The sequence below is a fragment of the Oryzias latipes genome, chromosome 15 (assembly GCF_002234675.1).
Source record: "Oryzias latipes chromosome 15, ASM223467v1".
NCBI classification, from domain to species: Eukaryota; Metazoa; Chordata; class Actinopteri; order Beloniformes; family Adrianichthyidae; genus Oryzias; species Oryzias latipes.
In genome coordinates this window covers 16831815-16856770 of record NC_019873.2, presented here as the reverse complement: position 1 = coordinate 16856770, position 24956 = coordinate 16831815, and the positions used below count along the sequence as shown (strand labels likewise).

The window sequence follows — 24956 nt, the reverse complement described above, 5'->3', positions numbered from 1 at the left end:
CTCTCTTTTATGAGTTTATGTTACAACTTATAGGTTTAATAAGTTATCTGTGTGTGTGTTCTTTTTCTCCAGAAGACTAAACTTTTCTTATCTTTTTGCAATGTTCCTGAAGAATTACAAAGAAAACAAAGATACTCTTCAGGTAGATTGTATTTTTTTGGAACATTTTTTTCTAAAGCTAATGGCTGAGATGACCGAGATCATGTGAAAAAGCAAATCTATTAAAAAAACATTGCTTGTTAAGATCCATTGTGACAGCATTTGCTCAACAGGCTGCAGGACAGCAGTTAAAAATATTTAAGACCTGAGGACAAAAAATATAAAAATAATGTCTTTAATCGTGTCTTCATTCATTTGTTTTACCCTTTTGAATAGATTTTAGCACTGGAGGGAGTCGCATTGCATAAATTACAACAGTTCTATCAAAGTCAACACTTAGAATTTTCCATTTAAATTTATCTTTGCTATTAGAGAAAACAGAACCTAATTTCATCTAATTATGATTTGTGCTGCAAATCAGTTCAATGTCAACATTAGAACAGCATGACTGAGTTATATTAATAACTTTTAACTTAAGGAAAAAAGCATATAAAATAACAGAAGATGAATTAAAGAGTTGAAACAGATTTTAGTAAATAAGACCTGAAATACAAATTAAGTATCCCAAAATTAATATATATATATATATATATATATATATATATATATATATATATATATATATATATATATATATGTGAATTTTTATCAGATTCGATTTTTGCAAAAATGCGTCCAAGCAACTTTGCACATTTCAGGTAATTATTACGTATGATGTTTCTGAAAAACGGACCTAGGGTGGATGTGAAACGGTTTCATGTTTTTGTGGAACTTACTTGTGGATGCAGTAAAATATACCAAAAAAAAAGTTAAAATGTTAAATTAAATCACATAAAAATTTTTGACACACAGACATTTTGCAAAAATTTAGTCTAATAAGCTGTTATAAGTGTCAGTTTAATATCTTTTTTGTTTTGCGTGAACAGCCACCAAATATATTTTATATATATTTCCCTGAACTTTACAGTGAAATCTGACATTAACTAAAATAAAAACATATTGAAAAGGTTTCTGCATTTTCAAAAGTGTGGTCTCTTTTAGAACACTTGGTGCTTTGTCCATCACCTTTGCCATAAAATGCACCATTACGGCTCTATCTTTGAACTGTCAATTACAAACTTATAGACCATCATATTATGTAATAATTGAACAGGGGATTGATATTAAAGTCAGTTTCTGAGTTTTTAAAATGCTGCTTAAAATGTGTTGTCATAATTTCTTGAAGATTGGGCAAATGTTCTTTTTTTTCTACTTAATGCCACCCCAAACTCCCTGCTCGTGAACGCACCTCCGTTTGTTAGAGGCTTGCCTGAGATCGTAGATAAAGGGATGATGCTTCACTTCACCTCGTATTTTGTAAACCCGCGATTTAGAAAAGCACATATGCAGATCGGTACTTTTTTTCTTTTTAAATTTACAAAAACAACTTTAAAATGTTTGAATTTCTGAATATATATCGTCCATAATCTTCTGTGGTAAAATGGGGAACTTTAAACAGAAGTTGGTGTTATTCTGCGCATGTGCGTTGATATTGCTTCCGTGCGTCTGGCGTTGCCTTGGAGAGAGCGCCTTAAGTTTCTTTGCCATCTTTGGTACAGCCGGTAGAGCGGGGCCACTGGACGCGCGAGACTGTTGTCAGACAGGGATCCGACCTCAACAGAAATGTCGGAAAGTGGGAGTCAGGAAGCCTCGAACGGCAGCGGCAGCACGTTAACACCCAAACCGTCTTTTGGCAACAAAGTGACAGTCGTGCTCGGTGCTCAGTGGGGCGACGAAGGGAAGGGAAAAGTTGTGGATCTGCTGGCACAGGACGCGGACATGGTGTGCAGATGTCAGGTACGCACGCCTCCAGCCACACACATCAATGTGACAGTCAGTCAGCGGGTTACCGGGAAATCCTCCCGGTAGTCGCTATCTAACGGGACTTTTCACTCAATTCATGTCACGCTGTGTGGCCACGACCCCCCCCCCCCTTCCCCCCGAGCGGGAAACCAGTCTTGACAGCTTCCAAGCGTGACTTCCTGACAGCTCCAGTGAAGCAGACATACCGACGGTGTGACGCGCAGATGGCGCTGAAAAGGGAAAAATATGTTAATAACGTTCAATCAGACGTAATCAGAGTGTTAGCACAAACCCTAACCATGTTGTCGGTGAGAAACGGGTGAAATTGTGAATACGATGATGATGTGTTTTCCTTTTTCCCAGTCTGTCGACGCTACTTGAATACATCACTGCTTCCAGTCAACTATGGCTATCAAAGAACAGCTGCTAAGTCAGTGGCGAATATCTGAGGCATTGGCGCTAAATTCGCTAAAGTCACCTTGAGTTTCTGCTAACTGTTTAGCTCGTCAGACACCTGTAAAGCAGCGACGGATTGTTTCCTGTTTGAATTGAACGGAGCTGGCGAGCGCGAGCGCGGCTTGTCTCAAAGGCTTTTGGGTAAATATCGTGACCGTCCACTTTCTCACCCTCAACAGCCCCGCCGACGATTTAAATACATCTATTTTATGCAAATAACACATAATGTGACGCCTTATAATCACGTTAGAGACATTTTCTAACAGTCTTGTCCATCACCGCATTACTGTCGCAATTTCATTTGGGAATTGTCGCAAATTACAAGAGTCTATCAAAGAAATTCAACCAAAACAGGCCAAAAAGCTACGATTTATGCAACAAATGTTTGCAGCTATGATAAATAGTATAGATAAATAGCTATCTTTATTTTACATTCTTCTTTAGAGTTTTACAGAATATAAAGGCCAAATATTCCAAAGATTAAGATTATCTAAATAAACGGTCTATCTTTAATTTTTATTTGGACAAGAAATAGTATATCAGTATTTTATGGTGTTGACCCTTGGACCTGTAATTCTATTCTATTCTATTCTATTCTATTCTATTCTATTCTATTCTATTCTATTATTGTTCTATTCTATTCTGTTCTATATTGATAAACATAATAATTGACACATTGATTTTTACAATTACCAGAAAATAAATATTCTTTATAGCATAGCTAAAAAGTATTAATACTTTATTAGCTAAGTATTAACATTTAGTACTTAAGCATTAATCCAAAAGGCAAGGCCCATAAAAACCAATTGGCTTAGCTTCTGTGTTACTATCAAAAAACAATCATAATCAATAAAATAGAACTGCATTCGTTTTTTCCAAAGTCCCACATTTATACAGTTTTGATTTAGGAGTTATTATATTGTAGACATGAGAAAATTAAGGGTTAATAACGTTTTTTTCAGAAAATATTTAATTATTTATAAAGTAAATAACTTTAGACAGTCATAAAATAAAGAGCATATTTAATATGTGTATATTTGAAAAAGATAACACTAAATAGTGGATCCAATTTGCATCAGTTGTAGAATTGTCAGCATTTGCTTATGATAGGGCTGGATTTTTAAAAATGGATGACTGGAATTGATTTTCATTCATTCATCTTCTAAACCCGTTTAGTCCCTTTCGGGGTCACGGGGCTGCCGGAGCCCATCCCGTCCACTTGTGGGCGAAGGCAGGGGACATCCTGGTCAGGTCGCCAGTCTGTCGCAGGGCCACAAATCACACATCCATGGACACTCATTTCACACCTAGGGACAATTTTAGAGTACCAATTAACCTATGAAGCATGTTTTTGGATGGTGGGAGGAAGCCAGAGTCCCCTGTGAAAACCCACGCATGCACGGGGAGAACATGTAAACTCCACACAGAAAACATTTGTGAACATGTGTGAAAGATTAACCCATGTTTTAATATTTTAGCCACAGATGAAGTGAAAAGTCTGTTGAAATCCTTAGAATAATATGAATAGATAGAGACTTCAGAGAAGTGAGCGACCTTGGGAGCATTTCAGGCAGACTACTCTAGCAGTGCTTTTACGTTGGTTACTCCTCCCTAGGGCGGTTCAGTTTAATCAACTCACCTGTTCAGCGTCCTATTTAAGTCCAGGTGTGCAGGTTTTCCTTCTCTTCCTTTACCGCAAGCGCTGTGTTCGTCGCCCCACCCTCCTCCCCGGCTTCCACCTGTGAGCTCCATTAGGGGTAGTTTATTACCCAAAGGTTTTATGGAGATCTTGTCTAATGCAATTGAACGGAGCCTTATGCCAAACTAAAAGAATGTGAAAATAAATGTCTTTACTGCATGCGTTGTCTGACTGAAATGTTGAATTCATAAACAGGCAGGTCTGACATAATGCAAACGAAAGTAAATCAAATGTCAAAATAGCTGGAAGTCATGTATAACAATCACTCATGAATATTAGCTCCTGCTAAATTGTGGATCTAAAGGTTTGTAAAGGTTTTCAAGCCATTTAGACCAACTGTACTTCCACCTGTGCCGATGAGTCCTAGTCTGCCATCTGACAGCTTTCACTACAAAAATCCTTTTTCTGTTGTTGTTGCTTCAGCACATTTTGTTTTTGTGTGTGATTTTATTGATGATCCTTTTGTCTCTGCGTTCGCCCCGGCCGAGAAAGTTCCTACCGGAAAAATAAAGTAACTGTGGTTTGATTTGAATGTCTTGATTTCTCTACCGCTTCCCAAATAAAATGTGATAAAGAAGAATGGGTATGAATTTAGCGAGGAGCTAAAGCTGAAACGTGTCTCTGCATTTGTAGCGCAGAGAATGCGTTTTATTCTGAAAGCTGCGGTAACATTTCACTCACTAGTGTTTACTCGGTTTACTTTAGCTAAAGTTCACTGCGATGCCTCAGCAGCACTCAGCCCCTCTTCCCTCCGTTCAACTGTGCTACATTGCTGACATGTTGACACCATTGAAGTTCCAGAATTAAAGTTGCTAGACTTTATTTCAGTCCTCAACTCAAGTTGAAGTTCAGTGAAAGCGTTTGCTTCATAGTTATTGTTGGTTTTAAGTTAACATCTTCTGAAGTCCATCTGTGTCTAAAAAACAGCAACAACGTTTATCATTTTGTGAAGGAAAAAAATGTTGTTTGGCAATTTTTTGTTATTCATATTGGTAAACAACCGATGTTTTGAGCTCAGAATGGACTCTTCTGTTGTAGAGTGACTGTATTTAGGATGCTACAGAGTTCAAAGTTTGACCTCATCTGTGTTTTATTGTCATAAAAGTGATTTTTTTGATCGCTCAGACACCTTAACTTTTTTTTTATCTTAAATGTCAGCTTACTTTAGTTTGCAATTATGCCGTAAGTAAAACTGTTGCAGCAACAAAAATGTCAGGTGTTTCTAGTGACGCAGTTCCTGCAGTTGGGAAGTCATTATAGATAATGTTTATTGTTCTTAATTGCAAATGAAGTCGGAAACTTCATTTTTCTGCTCGTGCTTTTCTAAGAACACTAAAAAGATCGGGGGAAGGAAGTGCAGGAAGGATTGGCTTTGTACCATGTCACAGTACAGTAAACACTTGTGATGAGAATGCAGGATTTAGGATTTTCTGAATTTACTGTAAATTGAGATGTTATGGGAGCGACAAATGTTGCTGCCAGGACTAAGCTTCAGCTGTGGAGCTGTGTGCACTTTGACTGTTTAGATGTGAGAGGAGAAAGACAAAAAAACATCTTTATAGCCGTGTTATCACTCCACTGGGGTCATGTCTGAGCCTTTGTCACAATCAAATAAAAAATAAAAAACTCTCGTTTAAAATCCTGTTAAAAATAACAATAAAAGTTAGTAATACTAAGTATTTCTGTCGTTGAGTTCTTTACACATCCTCCTCTATTAGAAATAACCTAAAATAATCATTTCCTGTGTAATTTTCAAAGTCTATCCTTTGTTGTGTCATTTTGTTCTTGTGATCTGCTCCTTTATAATTTAGGATATTCTCTTTTCCACAGCTCCCTTAAGGTCCTCTCTTGGCATTTGTGATGGTTTGGGATCTAGACTTTGATTAGATTATTCTTTTTAAATGTTTGTTTTTGTTTTGTCCTGCTGCTTTCTTGGTAGATTATCTGCTGTGATTCAGATTATAGTCATGTTAAAAAGGACAAGCTGTCTTTTTTTACACAATTGTCTCACATCCGTCTCTAGAAAACTCAGGTAAACAAAACATAGATCTTGTTGTCTCATAACTGGTAGGTAGAACCACATAACTGCACGTCTGTTTCCGGTTTCTTTTTATCAATAGGTTGATTGCCGTCAGCTCTAACATACAAACCAATCCTGTTCAGTTTTCTACGAGGCGTGTTCCATGGACTTTCTTGAACTGTTTGGGCTTTTGGGACATCCTTGCATTGCTTCTATCAATTACTTGTCTTTTTTTAACCCGAGGGCCATCCTTTTTCCAGCCTGCGGTTCTTGACGTCAAGTGATTTCTACAGTTTCTGTGTGGTACATGCCTCACAGGAGCTGGTCCTTCCGTGGGCTCCTCCACCTTCACTGTTCCTGTCATCTTACAGAGGTTTTTCTCACCCACTCCAACGATCTTTGATCAATTGCAAAAGTGTTCCCAGTGGTCTTTATGAGTATGCATGCAGTTTTTACCCAAATTTCTTTTTTTAAACTGTCATTTTCTAGGACATAGTTTCTACAGAGCGGTTGTAGTTTATCAGAAATTCGCCTCTGGTGAGTTGTGGGCAGGACTGTTGGCATGGACTGAGCCTGCCTTCATTTCCCATCATCCCTTTGCTTACACTCTCTCCTGCTAGCTTACAGCCCTTCACAACCCCAATGTAACAGTGGAACAAAAATGGTGAGCAATTTGGATTGTATATTTTACGTAACAACTACAAGCTTTTTCAAACGCCTTTTTCTTGTCTGCACGTGATTCATAATGTTTAGAATAAAAATACTCAGGAATAGGGATGGGCTGATTTAATTTTGTCCGGCCGATACGATAACCGATATTTCCCCTGCAACTTTGGCCGATAGCCAATATTTGCCGATACCAATGGACATAACTGTAAACCGTGAATCCTATCAAAAATAAAATGTACCTGAAAACAGTCAATTACTGACTATGACTGTAAACATAAGCTTCCCAATCTATTAGAAACAAGTATGCATTTAAAAAAAATAAAGTGGGTCTGATAACAGTCAGAAGAATATTGGTAGATTTCTTAATATTGGACACAGATAAACTCAAATTATGCAAATATGGGCCGTTATATTGGCCCAATATTGGTGTGGGTCTTGAACATCTTCTAGATTCACTCATTTCCATCCGTCTCCTCATGGTTGGAGACCTATTGGCGACACATACCGGCTGTGTTGATCTTGAAACTGCTCAGAATAACTGCTATTGGAAAAAATTGGTGATTTCTTTCTGTGAATGACAAGTTCATACAACAGGGGGTTCGTCCGTGTTGGGACGTCTATCCTTCAGTCTTGACATGCTTTGGGCAGGGCATCCCTGAACAGAGTCTCTTCGGTATTTATTTATAATTATGGGGGGGGGGCTTGTCTTTGATATTTGAGCGAGGGGAGAGAAACTTGGGCTGACGGACTCAACCATATTTATGAAAGCGGCTTTGCCAGCAGTTTCGGCACTGTGGTCCTGGACTGCATTTAAAAGCGACACCAAAGCACACCTCTGGGCTGGAATCTCGTATATCCCTTCTGCTTCTCCCTGTAACACACACCACTCACACCCTGAGCACACTTGGGCTGGAGTATTTGGGCGGTGGTTGGACAAATAATCCTCTTCAAACAGTCGGATTTTTGATAGTTACAAACATTTAATTATAGACAGGAGGTCAGTGACAAAAGATCATCAGATCCAACGGTTCTAACTTCCGTCCATATGGCTTAAAAAGCCTGGTCATATTTAAATAGCAGATTGTAGTCATGGTTTTGTTTGCTATGCCACCACAGGGTACATTATTTAATATGTTATTGACATCATCCTGCTCCATTCATAGATTAGATTTCCTGGAATTAGAGATGTTTACAGTACGTGTTTTCACTGAGGTTTTGTCCTGTTTGTGGGTTTACAAAGCTTAGGCCAACACTTTAGCAGTTCTCCTCATTGTTTGTTTTTGCTTTTGATATATAAAAGTATCATTATTTATAACCTGTATTTTAAAAGCCTGGCGGCATCGGTTCTCCACCCCAAGAGACCTTGACTGTTCTCAGAATGAGACCTTACTTCCTTCCAACAGTCAAGTGTCCTTCCAAACCCAATCAGAACCGTCTTTTCTGCCAGGTCCAGGCCCGAATCTGTGGGGCTCAGCAGTTCCTCCAAAATCTAAGCTATGCGGTTTTTCTTTTAGTGGTTGGTAAGCGTTCATGTTAATAAACATTTCTGTATGTGAACTCAGTATTGTTCAGACACTGCGGTAAAATCTATGGAATGGGAGAAAAAAAACAGAAATTCAAAACACTTTCAGTGTCATTCAGCTGCTGTTTAAATGTTAACAGCAGGAAGGAAGGAGGTCTGGATTCTTAGTTACGTTTTGACATTTTTAACAGAAAATTTGGGTTCATTTCTGACTAAAAAGTCTGTGCAGAGAGATTAGTATAAGAGCAGGTTTGATGTGTTTCATCCACTGATATGACCTGATTCTAAGTATTGAGTTTGTTTGCTGTAAACATGACACGTCTGTTCTTTTATAAAACATAAATCATGTTTTAATACATGCTCATAACTTCAAAGAAGTTATTCGTCAGTTCTGGTTATACCATTTCTACAAACCTTTTTTTTTTTAAGTGTTAAACCTCAAGAAAGCAGCAGCTGACTGCAAGTTAAATTTGTCAGGATGGGGTGTGGGAGTCTGGTCATGTGACCGTAGGAAGACCAGAGTTCCTTGCTTCTATCGTGGATCGTAAAAGCTGTATCTGAACAGGTGAAGCATCTGCCGTGCACACTCACCCCCTAACTTATCACATGTTCCCCCTCGTCACCTTCAGGGCACTGCTGCGGCCAGGAATAACTTTATGTGGCCAGAGCACATGTTAGGTTTGATTTATTTCCACAAGCTGCAGAGTGGAAAGCACAAAGTGGTCACAGGGTGGAAGTAATGACTGCAATCCACACTTTATATTTATATGCAGTGATGCTTGTGTTTTTAGAATCATTTCTTTCTTTTATTGCATGATTCATCATCGCTTTGTCGCTGTTAAACGCCCTACAGTGAGGGACAAAGCGAGTTCTGTTTTAAGTTTCCGTTCTAAAAACTGGTTGCTTCCTCTTTTAGCTCCATTTTTAAAATCTGTTGTAATCCGCAAATTTATGGTGAGCGCAGAACTAACGCAACTCTGTAACGCTTTTTTGGTTTTGATTCTTGCGAATGCTGCAAAAGTGTCTGCAGGACTCAGTCGTTTTGAAAAACCTTGAGAAAAAAGACATTAGAGGAAAGAAGAGTCACAATTCAATCCATAAATCCTTCAGATTACCAACAATGCACATTTTCCCTGAATATCTCCCAACCACTGCATACTACTGAATGAACTCCTTATGGTATCTACAGAGGACATTTGGGGCTTTTCAATGGCGTTGGGCTCTGGGAATTGTAGTTTTCAGGAGATTTAAAAAAGATTTGACTGAACATTTTTTTTATTCTTTGGTAGTCAGGAGGATTCGTTAATCCAGACATGTATAGCATTTGTAAGACCAGATCACACCAGCAGGGCAGATTAGAATGCCTGTGGATACACAGAATGATAACGTCCTCTTTTGCTATATTAGCTTTAAAGGTTTATGAATTTAGAAGTTGATAGTTATTTAAAACTTTCAAAGATTTTTTTCCATCCTTTTTAATCAAATTTGGTTAATGTTACTTTATTACTTTATCACTTTATTGACTTTATATCCTGTGCAATCATCATGAGGCCGTTTTATCTCGTGGAGCCGGTGCTGTACGTCTTGTGCTTGTTTGTATAACTAATAAACAAACCTTAAAGAGAATTTTGTGTTAATCCTCGCTCCCCGAAGTTGTTTTTCCATATGATCTATATAAATCGTGTTTTTATTTACATTTAAAATGCAATGTTTAACATGTCAAACCCTGCATTCGTCAATGAGACTTCACCTTAAGATGTGACTGAACCAGGGATGGGAAACTCCAGGGCCGCATTCCCGCATGTTTTCATGGATACACCTGAACCAGGTAGTCAGTCATGAGTAGGGCTTGGTTATCTGGAAATCATGCATGTACACCAGCCCTGGACGAAACAATGAGCTGGAGCCTCTGAGATACAACACAGCGTGTCTCAGCCTGTCCTCCACTTCTGTTTTCATTTTATTTGAGAGAAAACCCGCATGACCCGTGTTTCATTCTCGTCTTGTTTCTGTTCTGCAGGGAGGCAACAACGCCGGCCACACAGTGGTCGTGGACTCAGTAGAGTACGACTTCCACCTCCTACCCAGCGGCATCATCAACCCCAAGGTCACTGCCTTCATCGGTGGGTAGAAAGGCCCTCATCGTCATCCTCTCATACAGTTGGGCAGCTCATTGCAGTCTTCTCAGACACACTGATGAAGATCCGCTTTAGCTGTCTGCTCTTTGCGGCGATTTTCATGACCACTGCAGCGAGTGTGAAGCATGATTCAGTGCCAGACTGCAGGCTCCATAACTTCCACCCATCTGCATTAACTTCATTAGCTAATGGAGGCCGGCTGTGCCAATAAGGCGTCCATCTCTCCACACATCCACATTCTTTTACCTCATCACTCTCTGTTTTTCTCTCTTGGATGTATGGCACATATCAGAGGTCTGCAGTTGTGCAGCAAATGGAAATGGCCTTGCCCACAGTTACAAAGTGTTTTGGCTATCTCTATTTCATTCCTGTCAAGCCTGATTACAGAATCTAAAATCAGTTCTCTGGAAATGTTCTGTTTGTTTGCCCTATTATTAAAATAATTCTAACTTGATAGGTCTCTTACTTTGAAACCTTTGTAATTATCCAGTCAAGGTACAATTTTCTTCTTTTTCATCAGAGTCATTGATCATTTCCTATTAAAATCCAAGGAGAAACATGAAACTTTTTGTTTTGGAGACGTCAGCCCAATTTACCGTTTTTTTAAGGGTCTGATGCTGCCTTCAGGACACAAATATAAAAAAAAAATACACATCAATGTGTAATATTAGCAGGTTATAGCATCCTTTTGTCATTTTTTAAACTAATTTTGTGTTTTGCTTCTTCAAATGAGCTTTAACAATATAGTGATGATATACAATAGTACTTTTTAACAACCACTTTTTAATCGTTTCATGGTGTCATTTTCTTACCCTACATCTAATTTAAAGTCTCTGTTTGCTTAGTTCCCACATTTTATCTGAGTCTGAGGATAAGAATGTTTTCGTGTTCTTCTATTGCCAGCTAATTTATTCAGAAGCAAAATGGAAATCATTTCTGCTTTACAAGAATGACAGAACAATGTGCGCTTTATTGTGAAAAGATAACATTCTTTTTTGGTCACTTTTATCTCTTTGAACACAACAAAAAGCTGATCTTGAAAAATATCTTTTAACCACTTTTAGTCATTTTGCATTAAAACAAAATCATGAATTCAGAAAGTCAGATGTTTTAACTTTTCTGTTTAAAATGTATTTTTCTCTGTACTGAAAAAAAACCTGCCAGAAACCCATTTAACTGTACAAGACAGTGAAAAGGGAAGCACTAAGCTAGAGTCGCGCCACAGATCAAGAAAATGCAGGAATGAAGCCACAGAAATGTCAACAACAGTACCTGTGATAAACAACACTGTTCTGTTCTGTGGAACCCAAATGTGACATAACCCTTGTTGTGATTTGTTATTATAATCCAGTTTTACGCACACCTATGAACATTTTAAGTTGTTTTTCTTTAACTATTTGTTGTATTTTATGCTAAATCTAAATTTAAAAAAATGGGGACATTTTTAAAATGTAGAATTCAAAGGTAAATCAAAAGAATTGGGAGAAAAGGAAAAGAGGAACTGTTATATTAATTTCCTTGGCAATATTGACAGGTAAGCTGTCCAAATAGAGGCTATATTAAAAATACACAGTGGGTCACCTTTATTAAAAACAGTGTAATAGCATGGACGCTCCAGCTGCTGTTAGAACTGACATTTTATGATGTTTGCTTTTTAATTTTCCAGGGATTTCTCTGCTATCTCTAGTCCTCGTGTTCACAGCTGCTGCAATTCAAGCTGTGACCCTGTAGATCAGTGCTTCTCAATTATTTTTTGCCAGGCCCCCCCTAGGAAAAGAAAATGTTTGGCGCCCTCCCTGACCCCCCCCCCCCCCCCCCATAACCCCCCCCCCACACACACACACACACAGACACACTCGCGCGGTGACAATACATCAGGTCAGTATCTATAAAATTTGTATACCTAAAATTGTATCTTTTAACACTAACAAAAGAAAAAAGCAAAATAAATCCACTTTCAACAAATATTAACTTTATTTAGCCACAGAAACCCTGTTCTAGTCTAAAACAGAAAAGAAGCTGAAAGTACCTGAAATAAAAAAAATCTGTCATTCCTTATTTAAACTAGAAACATTTTGACCAACTGAACCATTTGATGCTGAAAAAAATAATTCAATCAATAAATAATATTAAATCTAAATTGATCTGAAACATTAACACAGCAGCACCAATATATTTAACGTTTTTAGTCTGAAGAAATAGGTAAAAACGTGCTGATTTTTTTTTTCTAAATGACGGATTGTTTATTTCTGATCTCATAAAAGTGCAGCTGTTTTCCTGCATTACCTGCTGTCTTTATGTCTGTCTGACACCAACTAAACCACAGGCAGACAAAGAAAACATGGATGGAAAATAAAGACACGTCATCAAAATGTCTACAATAGTTCATAAAGAATGACATTGTTAGCATGAGCTTAGGAATCTAAGGGCAGCGGTGATCTTGGGCAACAGGCAGCGGTAGCAGTGGTCCGCGTGCCCCGATTCCCCTGGCAGACAGGGCCCACACCACCCCTCCCCTTTCGTTCTCACTCGCGCAGCCGCGGACAGACAGAACAGACAATAGGAACCGAATAGTGGACCAGATTATTTTCCAAGCACTGAGCCGCTGTCACCGCTGCCCCCACGTTAAATTTGCGCACCGGACAAACCTGTGCCTAAAACCGCCACCACCGCGCGCCCCCCCTGGCATCGCTTCGTGCCCCCCCCCTGGGGGCGCGCCCCACTATTTGAGAAGCACTGCTGTAGATCCTTCTCATCTTCATTTAATGAATTTTAGGATACATTTCATTGGGAGGTTTGAAGGCTCCATTGTTTTGCCCCCTAGTGGTTGCTCAGTGAACTGATCTTACTCCAGTGCTCTTTTGAAACCTTCCTTGAAGGTGAGAATGAAAAAATCTAAAAACAAACATCTAAAAAAAACATTGAGATCAACTCACTGACATATTTACAGGATCTGCTGAGCTTCTTCTTTGTCTACATTTCTAAAATGAAACTTTGGAATTGAAGGATTATTTGGTTCTTCAAATGCATCACATTTTTACCACTTTTAGTGAAATAACACTTTTACTAAAAGATTTTAGTAAAAGTAGTACTTTTTACTACTTTTAGTAAAAATGTGAAATAAAATAAAGTATCTATGTTTTATACAATAATTAACATTCACCAAAAAGAAGCTGAGCTGGGGTATCATGCCTAAAAAATCAGCAAGAATACAGTTCACACAGAAAAAAACAAAAAATATTTGCCACAAACATAAAATCAAAATACTTTGCTTAATACATTGATATATACACACACATGTACAAACATACACAAATGCACACACACACGTCTACTTTGACATAACTGATGTTCATGGACCAGTTATTTGACATTTTAACAGTAACCAGATTTTTTTTACAGTTGAACTAATTTAAGATCTTGATCCTTATTAACTTGAAGTAACTGTTTTTTTCTCTTTAAGGCAATGGGGTTGTGATCCATATTCCTGGCATGTTTGAAGAGGCAGAAAAAAATGAGCGCAAAGGAAAAGGTGAGTGCTCTCCTGTGGTTATGGTTAAGAAGACTGCCTTTATTGAATGGGATGTTTGATGAGACTCAACAGGCGTCTCATTGTGTTCAGGCCTGAAAGGCTGGGAGAAGAGGTTGATCATCTCAGACAGGGCACACATCGGTGAGTCCTCCCAGCTCCGCTCCTGGGCGTCTTTACTTTAGTCGTCGTGTGAAAGTTGAGCGCATGCGTAATGAAAGTGTGTCTGCGTTAGTGTGTGTAAGTGTGTGCGAGCCCTGCTTCCTCTGAGGTGTGTGAGTGTGTGTGTCCCCTCTCTCCCTCATCTACAGTGTTTGACTTCCACCAAGCAGTCGATGGCGTTCAGGAACAGCAGAGGGAAGAGCAAGCAGGCAAGAAGTAAGGAACCGGGGACTTAAAAAGGCTGCAAGACTCCAAAAACACACACTATGATCACAGTAAAATATGTTTAAAAATCATCTCTAATCTTTAATCAGATAGTGACCCACTTACAGTAATATAATGTCATTGAGTCGTGGTCTGATAGATGTTCTGTGCTCTTGTTTGTGGTGAGTTGTAATCCCTCCTGGATTTATTAAAAATGATTATTGTTCAGATTTAAGACTTAAATCTTCAAGAAAAGTGCGTTAAAACCTCATCACATCACAGTCGATTGATTGCTTAAGTTTTTATTGATATGCCACAATTTTGTTTAAAAAAAATCCAGAATTTAATTCATAAATTCAGGATTTTGTCATAATTAGAAAAATAAGTTAGTGCACTGTTTTTAAAATTTAGGATGAGTTCAAAGAGCTAGAAACATCAGATTTTCATACTGATAGGCTAACCTACCTAGAAAAAAATGTTGTTATATTGTATAAGACAATTAATCATTGCTTTGTTGAACTTCAATGTTCAATAAAACGTGACTGAACTGGTTCTGTAATGTTAATGAAAGGTATTCGAAAGTGAACCTGCACTGTTGTAAACAGACGTTGGGGTTTCAGTGGACCACACCCAGGAGCAGGTGGAGCTGCCAAAAGCTCATTCTACTCAAATAGGTCAAAATGAAAATAAAAAATAGAAGTATTTCAGTAATGACTTCATAAGAGGAACAAAGTTGCTTGAAAAAACTGATTGCGTAACATTTGTGATCACAGATGCAAAAAATGTAAGAAAAAAACTGTTTGTTTGTAATCTTTCTGATGGCAAATAACTCTGTACCGGAAGTTTAGAATTGAAATATAGATGAAGGAATTCATGCAGAAACAATAGAAAATGAGAAAATGTTCTCCATAATAAATGGTACTTTGTACTACCATCTTTAGTCCTAAATGAAATGAAAACAAAAATATACATAAAATGTAGAAGCAAACCGTTTTTGTGGCTCAAACTGTGATTTAAAAAAAGTTGAAACTTGTGTTCAAATCAGGTTATCCTGTTCCAAATGCTAATGCCCGTAAAACTTATAGTATCATTTCTTGTAAAAATGTCAAACATATCTATACACTTTTAAAGCAGAATACATGAGGATAAACTTCTATGAAGCTTTCAGAGAGAAGGAAAAGAGCAGCAGGCTTCTAGTCTCTGCATGGAGAATCAACAGGTTCCTGCTGAGGTTTACATCAGGAAAAGTTCAGCTTGAATTATTTGTTTGAGCAGAAGACTTGAAGAAATAAGTGGGAATAGACTGTAGTTTTAGTAAACAGCTCTGTGTGTGTGTGCGCGAGTGTGTTTGTCCTGGTTGTGAGGGTGTGAAAGCGGGGTTCCCTGATGGAAAATGTTACGAGCTTTCAGCAGAAGATAAGCGAGGTTTGAGGTTTCACAGCAGTCAGTTCAGGTTCTCCAAGAGTCGGAGCGCACACTTCACATTCTTGGAGTGCTAACAGTCAGACCGCTCATCAAATGAGGAATTTAACGCTGCAGCTGCTTCATGAAGTCTTCTTTTGCACTGGTTGTTTTAATGATTATTTTAGAACAAACTTAGAATTAAAATGTAGAAGAAGAAAAAACACCTTTGTTTTTAGAGAAGCGTTTCTAAAGCAGCTGCTGCTTTGAGTTTCCTTAGATTTCACTGATGAAGATGAAATTTATGAAGCCATAAATTAGCTTTATAAAACACGTTAGAAAATGAGCAAAAGTATCTTCCAAAAATGTTGTATTTATTCAGAGAGAATGAGGAAATTCTTGTTTTTAAAAAGATAAGAACATATTGATTGGGTCTTAAATCCAGATGCTTCTTCATGTTCAGTGGTATTAGATTTATTTTTACTTTAGAAGCTGAAATGTCCTTCATTCACTGTGTTGGAACCAGAGATTTCCAGATTTATTGTTCACATGGGAGTTTCGTCAGGGATTGTAGTTACAAATTACCAACGTTTAAACAAGAATTATCACCAAAAAGCTTCCCGTCTCTCTGGAAACCCATCAAAACAGCTTTTGCAGTTTTCTCATAAAAGGTGGGAAATTATTTATTTTTCATGCAGAACTATTTTTTTTGAAACCATCATTTAAGTATTTGCACCAACACATTTTTGGCAGTGCATTCTGGGTAGACAAACCCTTTATGCCAACTGTCCTTTTTTGAATTGAGCAGTCTCTGACATTTTTTCTGAGAATTGAAGAGGCATTACATGGATTTGGGTAACATAGCAGTGATTTCATTTCTTATTTAGGGATTTTAGGTTCTGTCATAAAGTGCTTCAATAGAATTGTTGGAAAGTGTTTAAAATGTGATGACATTTTTCAATTGTGTGCCACTTATCGCTGTTTTACACCAGAGAGTGTATTGGAAGGTCAAATGTTTCATGGAATAATCTGCCACTTGTTTTCAACTTTACTGTTTCAAATCTTATAGACTGTTTTACATTTTTTTCTGTAAAATTTTGAAAACCGAATTAAAAGGTTTTCACATGAACTGTTTCCTTTAAAACTGTATAAAAAAAAAGAAAAAAAAAAGAAGCAAAACACGAAATTTCTGTTAATCTGGTTTCTTCATCTTCTTTCCTTCCAGCCTTGGGACAACAAAGAAAGGGATCGGTCCAGTTTACTCCGCCAAGGCGGCACGCAGCGGCCTGAGGATATGTGACTTACTGGCAGACTTCACTCAGTTCTCAGAAAGGTCAGTTCCAGCTTCACCTTTGATGTGTAAATCTTGATCTGTTTGTTAATAAATGGTGTTGATCACAAAACAGTAAATCAAACCAACTGATACGCTGCTATTTTACATGCATAAACCTAAATGTGTCATCTGGAGATAATGAAGTATCAGCTAATAATTTAAGCAACAGGTGAGTTCTTCTGAAGTCACGACTGCAGTGAGTTTGGTAAAATATTAAGAACAAATAATGGATATAATGGAAGATTTATATGAAAAAAAATTTCAGTATGTGCCACAAAAAACATTTTAATCTGGACCCTCTTTTTTCCTGCCGGTTTGTTTGCTCAAATGTGTAGAGATCCGGATGGAAGGAACGGAGCGACGCTCAGAGTAGAACAGGAAGGAGTCTTTAGAGTCATTGAAGGAGCAAACAGTTCTGAGGAATAATCATTCCAACACATAAGTTTACCAGGGTCAAGAATACTTTTGGGCTCCATAAGTGGATGTGGAGCAATGACGGGAGCAGAGCGTTCTGACGTGAACGTGGGAATCTAAAACCATGAATTCATTAAATAAGTCGTGGTCGTAGCAGTTGGGGTCATTAACAAATTAAATCCAAAACAAGTGAAGGTAGTAAGTTGGGCCAAGAAGCTCATAATGATAGTCATCAAGGAGTGAGTAGAAACTACCACGATCTGTCAGCAGAATGACAGTGGAAGGGATCTTCTACTTGATTTGCACAGGCATGACCTGATCTTTGGTGAGATGATGATGACACAGGAAGTTACAGACATGGTAATCCTCTTGATGACAGGCGAAGGATTTCAGGATTTCAGGAGTTGTTACATGCCCAAAAGATCTAATCGAATCAGGGGGGGCACTATGAAACCAATCACATATGTATCTGCTGCTGCTTCTTCCAGGTATAAAATCCTGGCCCATCAATACAAGTCCATGTACCCGACGCTGGAGATAGACATAGAGGGAGAGCTGGAAAGATTAAAGGTAAAATGACCTTTAAATGAATACATTTGTATTTATTTATCGTTATTCGTCATGAAGTTTGCTGTATTTTTCAGCACTATTTGGAGCGGATTAGACCCATGGTGAGGGACGGGGTTTACTTCATGTACGAGGCTCTTCGTGGTCCCCCCAAAAAAATCCTGGTGGAAGGAGCCAATGCTGCGCTGCTCGATATAGACTTTGGTTGGTAAAACACAGCCTGTCCTCCACAGCTTTACCTCACTCTAATGAAAGCATCTGCTGGTTCTGTCGTTTCACAAAAACATATCTGGTAGTATTTTTCTACTGTCAAGCCCTTGTGCTATCTTGTGGGGTCAAAATGACCCCCGCCTTACATTGACGTGTTATCCCTACCATGACAAAGGTGGATAAAGGTGAAAAAACTGTCATTAATTATAATAAGTTAATTCATTTTTTATCCGCCCCACTCTGCCGCCACTTTTTTTTATAATTGATTTAAGTATTTTGTCGGCAGCGAGTTTTTACTTTTCCAGCAGAAAAAAGTGTCCATAAAACTCTTTATCAAAGCGAATATTGACAGTGAGCTCTTACTGAAAGAGCTACATACACGAATGCTGAAGATGTTCACTTCTTTCAACCCACACACCACCTAAGCTTTCTTTTCCCGTGCAGAAATGAAATCAGTAAAGTTCTCATGTGTTTGCCGTTGCAGGGACATATCCGTTCGTGACGTCGTCAAACTGCACGGTGGGGGGGGTGTGCACAGGTCTGGGCATGCCTCCCCACAATGTGGGCGAGGTTTATGGAGTGGTGAAGGCGTACACCACCCGAGTGGGGATCGGCGCTTTCCCCACAGAGCAGAGCAACGTGAGCTCAACACACACTGTACAGACTCGGTCCTCTCAGCTGTTTGCATGTCTAATGACCAGGGTCACATGTTCACCTAGTAAGGTCCAAAAAGGAAATGTGAGACACCTTCATGTAAAACTCCTGTTGCTGTTTGAAATCAGGACAATCTTACTCAGATAGTGCCACCTAGAGGACGTCATGCTGCACTTAATCATGGGAGTTTTTTCAGGTTCATTCAGACGCAAAAACACTTTGAACATACTTACATATGTTACAATAATTCGATTTTATAGCATAAAAGAATGTAACTTCCAGTTTCACAACCCAAATCATTTTCCCATAAATAATCTCAAAATTTAATACAAATATACAGGTAAAAATATGACTTATTGTACTTATATTTAGGTTTCTGGAGAAGAATGAAAAATTTACCCTAAAAGATTTCAATTTACATTTTATGGAGAAGATCTTTGAAACTGCAAAACATGTTTTTGCTGATCAATAATAAATTGTGAAACAAATATAAAAAAAAATACTAAATGCAATTTCTAATGTAACAAACATTTTACAAATAAACAAAGACATTTCTCATTTTAAATAGCTTTTTAAAATAGTGTTAAAATAAAATAGCCTTTGTATTTTTGCTATTTCTAACTACATCTCCTGATTTCTATATTTGATCAAAAAAACTTTATTTATTCTCTAAGGTAAATCACTTTTTTATATACTGCAGTCTCTTTTTAGCTTTAGTTTACTATAGGTCCATGCAGAGAGAAGAAGAAATGTGCAGCTGTCTGATTGGTCATGCCTGATGATGTAACTGTTAGCTGTGTAAATTTGAAAGTTAGGCTTCATGCAGGAAATTTTATTCATTTTTTTTTAGCTGCAGGGTGTTAATCTGTAATATAATCCCTCTAACCACCTGCCTGTGATCACCTTAATGCCTGCAGGACGTTGGAGAGCTGCTGCAGACTCGAGGGAAAGAGGTGGGCGTGACCACAGGCAGAAAGCGGCGATGCGGTTGGCTGGATCTGGTGCTTATCAAATATGCAAACATGATTAACGGCTTCACTGCGTAAGTCGTTCTTTCACTTATTTTGAATTTGTTTTGGACTTTTCCAAGAGTTCTCATACTTTATGATGGCAGCTTTTATGCTGAGACAAGACCAACAATTTAGCTTAAAAAGATTGTTTGTTTGTTTTTTTCTTTCAGTATAGCGCTCACCAAACTGGACATCCTTGACGTTTTTCCAGAGATAAAAGTGGGCATAGCCTACAAAGTCAACGACGAAATAATACCTCACTTCCCAGGTGAGTAAATGTTCAAAGTTTCCTAATCTGTGTTTTTCTGTATAATTGTTAACTTGGATTAGAGAGGGGCTGCTGTTGGTTATTGAAATGATTCCATTTATTTATATAATTAAAGTCATTTGAAGGTGAAGGAACTTCAGCTTAGTCTTTGGATCTTTGACACAAAACTTTTTCACTTTTTCAGCTGCAAAAATAAAGAAAGAACAGTTTTTATATTGTTCACACTGCTTAAAAAAAAAGAGTCATTATGTTCCTCTAGTGAAACAGACATTTAATTTTTATTGTTTCCGCTCTAATAAGGTGAAGTCTAGACATTTGGTATTTGCAACACTTTGTTTGCACTTCATTAAAATGTTCAAATTGTATTTACCTTTAGCTGTTAAATGGCCTCACATCCACACTCAAGACGTTTATATTCAACTCAGTAAGAACATAGATCCTGTTCCCGCCATTCTCTATTATCATCATACTTCCACCTCTGTGCTTTGTACCTGGTAGGCCATCTTTTATCAGTTTTCCAGTTTGCTGGAAAATGCCGGAGACCAAGTTTGTGGCTGGAGCTAAAAATGTTATAATTAACTTAACGTAGTCGTGACAAAAGGAGAAGACCAAGGAAAGAGAGAAAAAAAGACCCAAAACTGACAAGACTTCATCCTGCAACTAAAAGGAGAACCATGAAGGATGACAGATAGATGAACTCAGACTGACTTACTGAACCAACACTGAAGATTCCTGACTAACAGTGGAAATGGGAATTTGTTAAGAGGAGGCGGAGTCACCTGATAAAACAGAAACATAACTTGGAGTAAAAGGTTCTCTTTATCCAGGTAACATCTTGAAGTTCTCTTTGTATTTTATGAAAGCTCTTAGAGTTCAGGACCAGTGAACGGCTGAAAACCACTGATCCCTTCCCTTCCTGTCTATTATTGACCCAATAAAACGTGTCTTTTACTGTTCACTTCCACCTGAAAAAGGTTTTGTCCTATTTCAACTGAAAATCGACTTATGCGCTCTGATTTTCAGATGTGTGAACCTTTGTTTCCCTTAATAGACGACTGCTGTGCATTCATTGGTGTAATATAAGATGTGTTCATTTGCAGCCAATCAGGAGGTGCTGCACCGCGTGGAGGTTCAGTATGAGACGCTGCCCGGCTGGAAAAGCGACACTTCGGCAGCCCGGAGCTTTGAGGAGCTTCCTGAAAACGCTCAGAAATACGTTCACTTCATTGAGGAGCACGTGGGAGTGCCTGGTATGAATGCACGCCTTCAACACGATGAAAAACTAGAGGCTTTTCTTCTTTGTAGCCCCATTTTAAATGTTATATATCTAATTAAATGAGGAATTTAGACTTTTAAAATCCTTAATTCTAAGATCTGAGGGTTTCAAAATTGAGATTTTTTTTCGTTTTTCTAGTTAAGTGGATCGGAGTGGGAAAGTCTCGGGAGTCCATGATCCAGCTGTTTTAGATGGTACAGCAGAAAGACGCGACGGCGCCGCACAACGGCAGATCCACAGTACCCTTCCTCCCAAGCCCCTCCCTTTCTCACACAGCCTACCTACCCATAACCTTCAGCAGAGGCCACGCCCCCCTCTCATGTTCTCTCTTTGTAAGGTCAGGCGGTGCCGCGTCACAGGCCGAATCCCTCTTGTTTAAAAGTCTCCACTCCTGGATTTGGGGTGGAATTTTTTTAATCCTTTTTTGCAGCCAAAACTGAAAAACCTGCCGCCATCAAATCGGAGGGGAGGATCAGAACTGAGCTGACACGGATCACTCTGATCTCAAACTCTGTTTTTGTCAAACACTGTTGTGTAGTTTAAAAAATGCACTGTACCAGTTGGATGTAAATCAGTTTTAACCTCAGCACTTTAGATGCTTCTTTCTGCTGGTTGATTTCCGTGTGTGAGGTGCATCCTGACTCCATAAAGGGAACTTAGCTTTTCTTGTTTTATTGCAACTTTTTTCATTCTACTTTTTTTCTTTGTCAAGTTAAAAGAATTATCTGATTGTACCCAGACAACGCTTCCATGAATGCAGTAAAGTCAACACCTCTTGTGAAAGTCTTGTTCAAAGCAGTTTAGTGGGTCATTGGGGGTCCTCCATCTCAAATGTGGTTGTTTCTTTTCAGAAGTTTTGGTTTCTTTGTACTTTTCAGCACAGTGTTCTGTCAATGTGGGAGAAAGGTAATAACAACTAAGAACTGATAAATTAGATTTAGGATATTTTGTTGTTGTCATCATCTTTCTCATTGATTTTTGTAAAAATAGACTCAGGTTGAGACATCAGATGAAGTTCTGTCATTTTTGTGTGCTAAATTAGCCTTAAAATTGTAAAATAATGATGATTTGAGTCCAAAACATATATATGCAAACATTAGACCGAGTGAATCTACGATGTTCCCGTAGGAAAACTGTTCTGTGTTTATATTAAGAGGAAGTCTCTAAACTTCTAAAAGTTTCCTAAGATTTTCATTTTAAGTGGCTTTAAAGCGGCGTGTCACTCCGCCTCCTGCAGAGGGAGCTCTCACTATAAAAACAGTTAACTGAGCTTTGTTTATCCTTAATTTCTTGATGAACAAGAACACAAACCTGTTTACCACAAATTACTGTCTTTATGAATATTTGAGCATTAAAATGATCTTGGTCCATCAGTAAAAATATCAAAACAATCTAAGATATTTAACATGTTTTTTCTACATTTACATATGATTCATTAACAATGAAGCTTCATTAGTGGAAATGAAGACATGTTTATTAAACTATTGATAAAGATCAACTGAAGACAGTCCCCATAGTGACTGTAAGCCGCACAGGCTGGGGAAACCTACACCTGTTAAGAACAAATACTATGTTTTTGAATTATCTAGGCAATGTGCCTGCTGCAGACACAAGGATCACACATTTGCAGAATTGCTCAAGCTGAAATTTATTTCCAAACAACCGATAACAATTTTGATTTGAAAGTGTCCGTTGCCCTCCTGAAACGTCTTTACATTCTTGAGTTTTCAGGACGTCTCAGTTTCCCTTTGCTGGTTTTTAAAAACAATGACTTCATTCTTACTTTTAGTGGCAACACACTCACAGCTTCAATTATGTGCCTTTCAGACGATTTTCATGTTAATTTAGTTTTTTATCACCGTAAACGAGTAATTTAACCAAACATCAAGAGTCAGGCCATTTCAATAAATAAATGAGAGCAGTTGTATGATGGTATCCTATTTGGTTTCCAGCAGCATAATTACCATGCACCCACTCTGATGCATTTCTAAAATGAGTTTTTTTTTCAATGTATCCATTATTTTGAGTCAAATAGACATGGATCTGTTGTGAATCTGTGGGGTCCTGAAGATAAATCTGGAAAAAGAAATAAAAAGTTTAACTTTTTCTGAGAGTGTATCAGATATTCTTCCAGTACTTAATGCTTTTTGACTTTAAACATAGCATATTATTAAAATTAGGACTAAAGAAAAACCTTTTAAAAATTGGGGCTTTTGAGCTCTGTCGAATCATTTTACGCATCAAAAAATGTAGTAGACCCTTGATTGTGTAAAGATATGTTGAGTATTGGCTGAACACAAAACTGCATTTTTAGTTTTATTTAACAGTTTTTAATAGAAGTCTTTGCTGGTTTGACACTTTTGGGTAAGATGGTGTTTTTCCAAGTTCTGCTCCATTGCAAAAACACTGCAGTGATATTCGTCAGGCTCTAACTTCCAGTCATCTGTTCAGTGATCATTTCCAAAGCCATTTCCTTCATCATCAAAAAAGCACCACCTACAAATGATCCAAGAATGGAATAAAGACCCAAAAAGAGGAAATTAACTATTCAATGCAAAAAAGAAACTGCAAAAAAAATGAAGAAAGAAAACTAAAATCCCCTGAAGACAGTTGCTTTAATCAAGCCCAGAATGTCCTAAGAAAACCTCTGGTGCAAAGTTAACAGTTGGAAAAATTAAAAAAAATAGAAACAATGGGGAAAACAATTATTCAACACTTTTAAAAACTATTCAGTGGTGATATCGGCATCCTAAAGGAAAAAAAAACAAAGATAAGTAAATAGTTTAAAATGTTCTTGTAAAAGAAAAGATTTGTACTGTTTAAAAAACACAATGATGGGGATCAGGAATTTAAATCTGGTACTTAGGTCTGGATTTGCAACTTCAACAGAAGGCCACCAGTAATAGTTTCTCCAGATTTCTTCCTTTTAACATTTTTATGCAAGCACTTTAAAAAAACAGGGAGAAAAAAATAAAGACAAAAATGTTAAGATGTTATAAAAAAATCAATATAAAACAGTAGAAACATTTAGCATTCGCCATTGTTTTAAGTCCCTTTTTGACAAGTTCAAAGAACTTGAAATCAGTAGAACCGCTGAAAAAAACAGCATTTGTCGAGCTAAGAAAACACTAAAATGGCAGCAATTTGATTAACCTGATACATTTAAAAATAATCCTGCAACTTTAATTTGTCCTAGAACACAAACTATCTGTAAATAGGATAAATATATTTGTATTGACGAGAAATCTCATGAACGTGTGAACAGTGAGTCAGTCGTTAAAACGTAAGTAAAAACAAACGAACAAAATAAAAGCATGAATAAATATTTGGAGCTCAGTTATTTACTGGTCTTTCCAATTTTGCTTTTTCTTACTACAAAAATGTGGCTGCATTACGGTCCTCACAAACTATTCTTATGAATGAAGAAAAAACACAGAACTGACAGTAGGTGAACCATAAAATCCATTATTTTGTTTTGTTCCT

The 24956-nt window shown here is 37.7% G+C and overlaps 1 protein-coding gene across 2 annotated transcripts; it reads left to right on the top strand.

Annotated features, from left to right (window-relative positions):
- Nucleotides 1–1649: 1649 nt before the first annotated feature.
- LOC101162945 (adenylosuccinate synthetase isozyme 2) lies at nt 1650–23584 on the top strand. 2 transcript variants are annotated; one of them, XM_004077057.4, is made up of 13 exons: nt 1650–1935; nt 10328–10430; nt 13909–13977; nt 14068–14118; nt 14286–14352; nt 16967–17074; nt 17977–18058; nt 18133–18259; nt 18750–18904; nt 19837–19961; nt 20100–20197; nt 21298–21447; nt 21612–23584. In XM_004077057.4, exons 1-13 carry the CDS (start codon nt 1762–1764, stop codon nt 21662–21664), a joined length of 1362 nt encoding a protein of 453 aa, XP_004077105.1. In that variant the 5' UTR covers nt 1650–1761; the 3' UTR covers nt 21665–23584. The 2 variants fall into 2 exon arrangements, with proteins under 2 accessions (XP_004077105.1, XP_023819045.1); XM_023963277.1 differs by lacking the exon at nt 1650–1935 and adding an exon at nt 2520–2538.
- Nucleotides 23585–24956: the final 1372 nt, after the last annotated feature.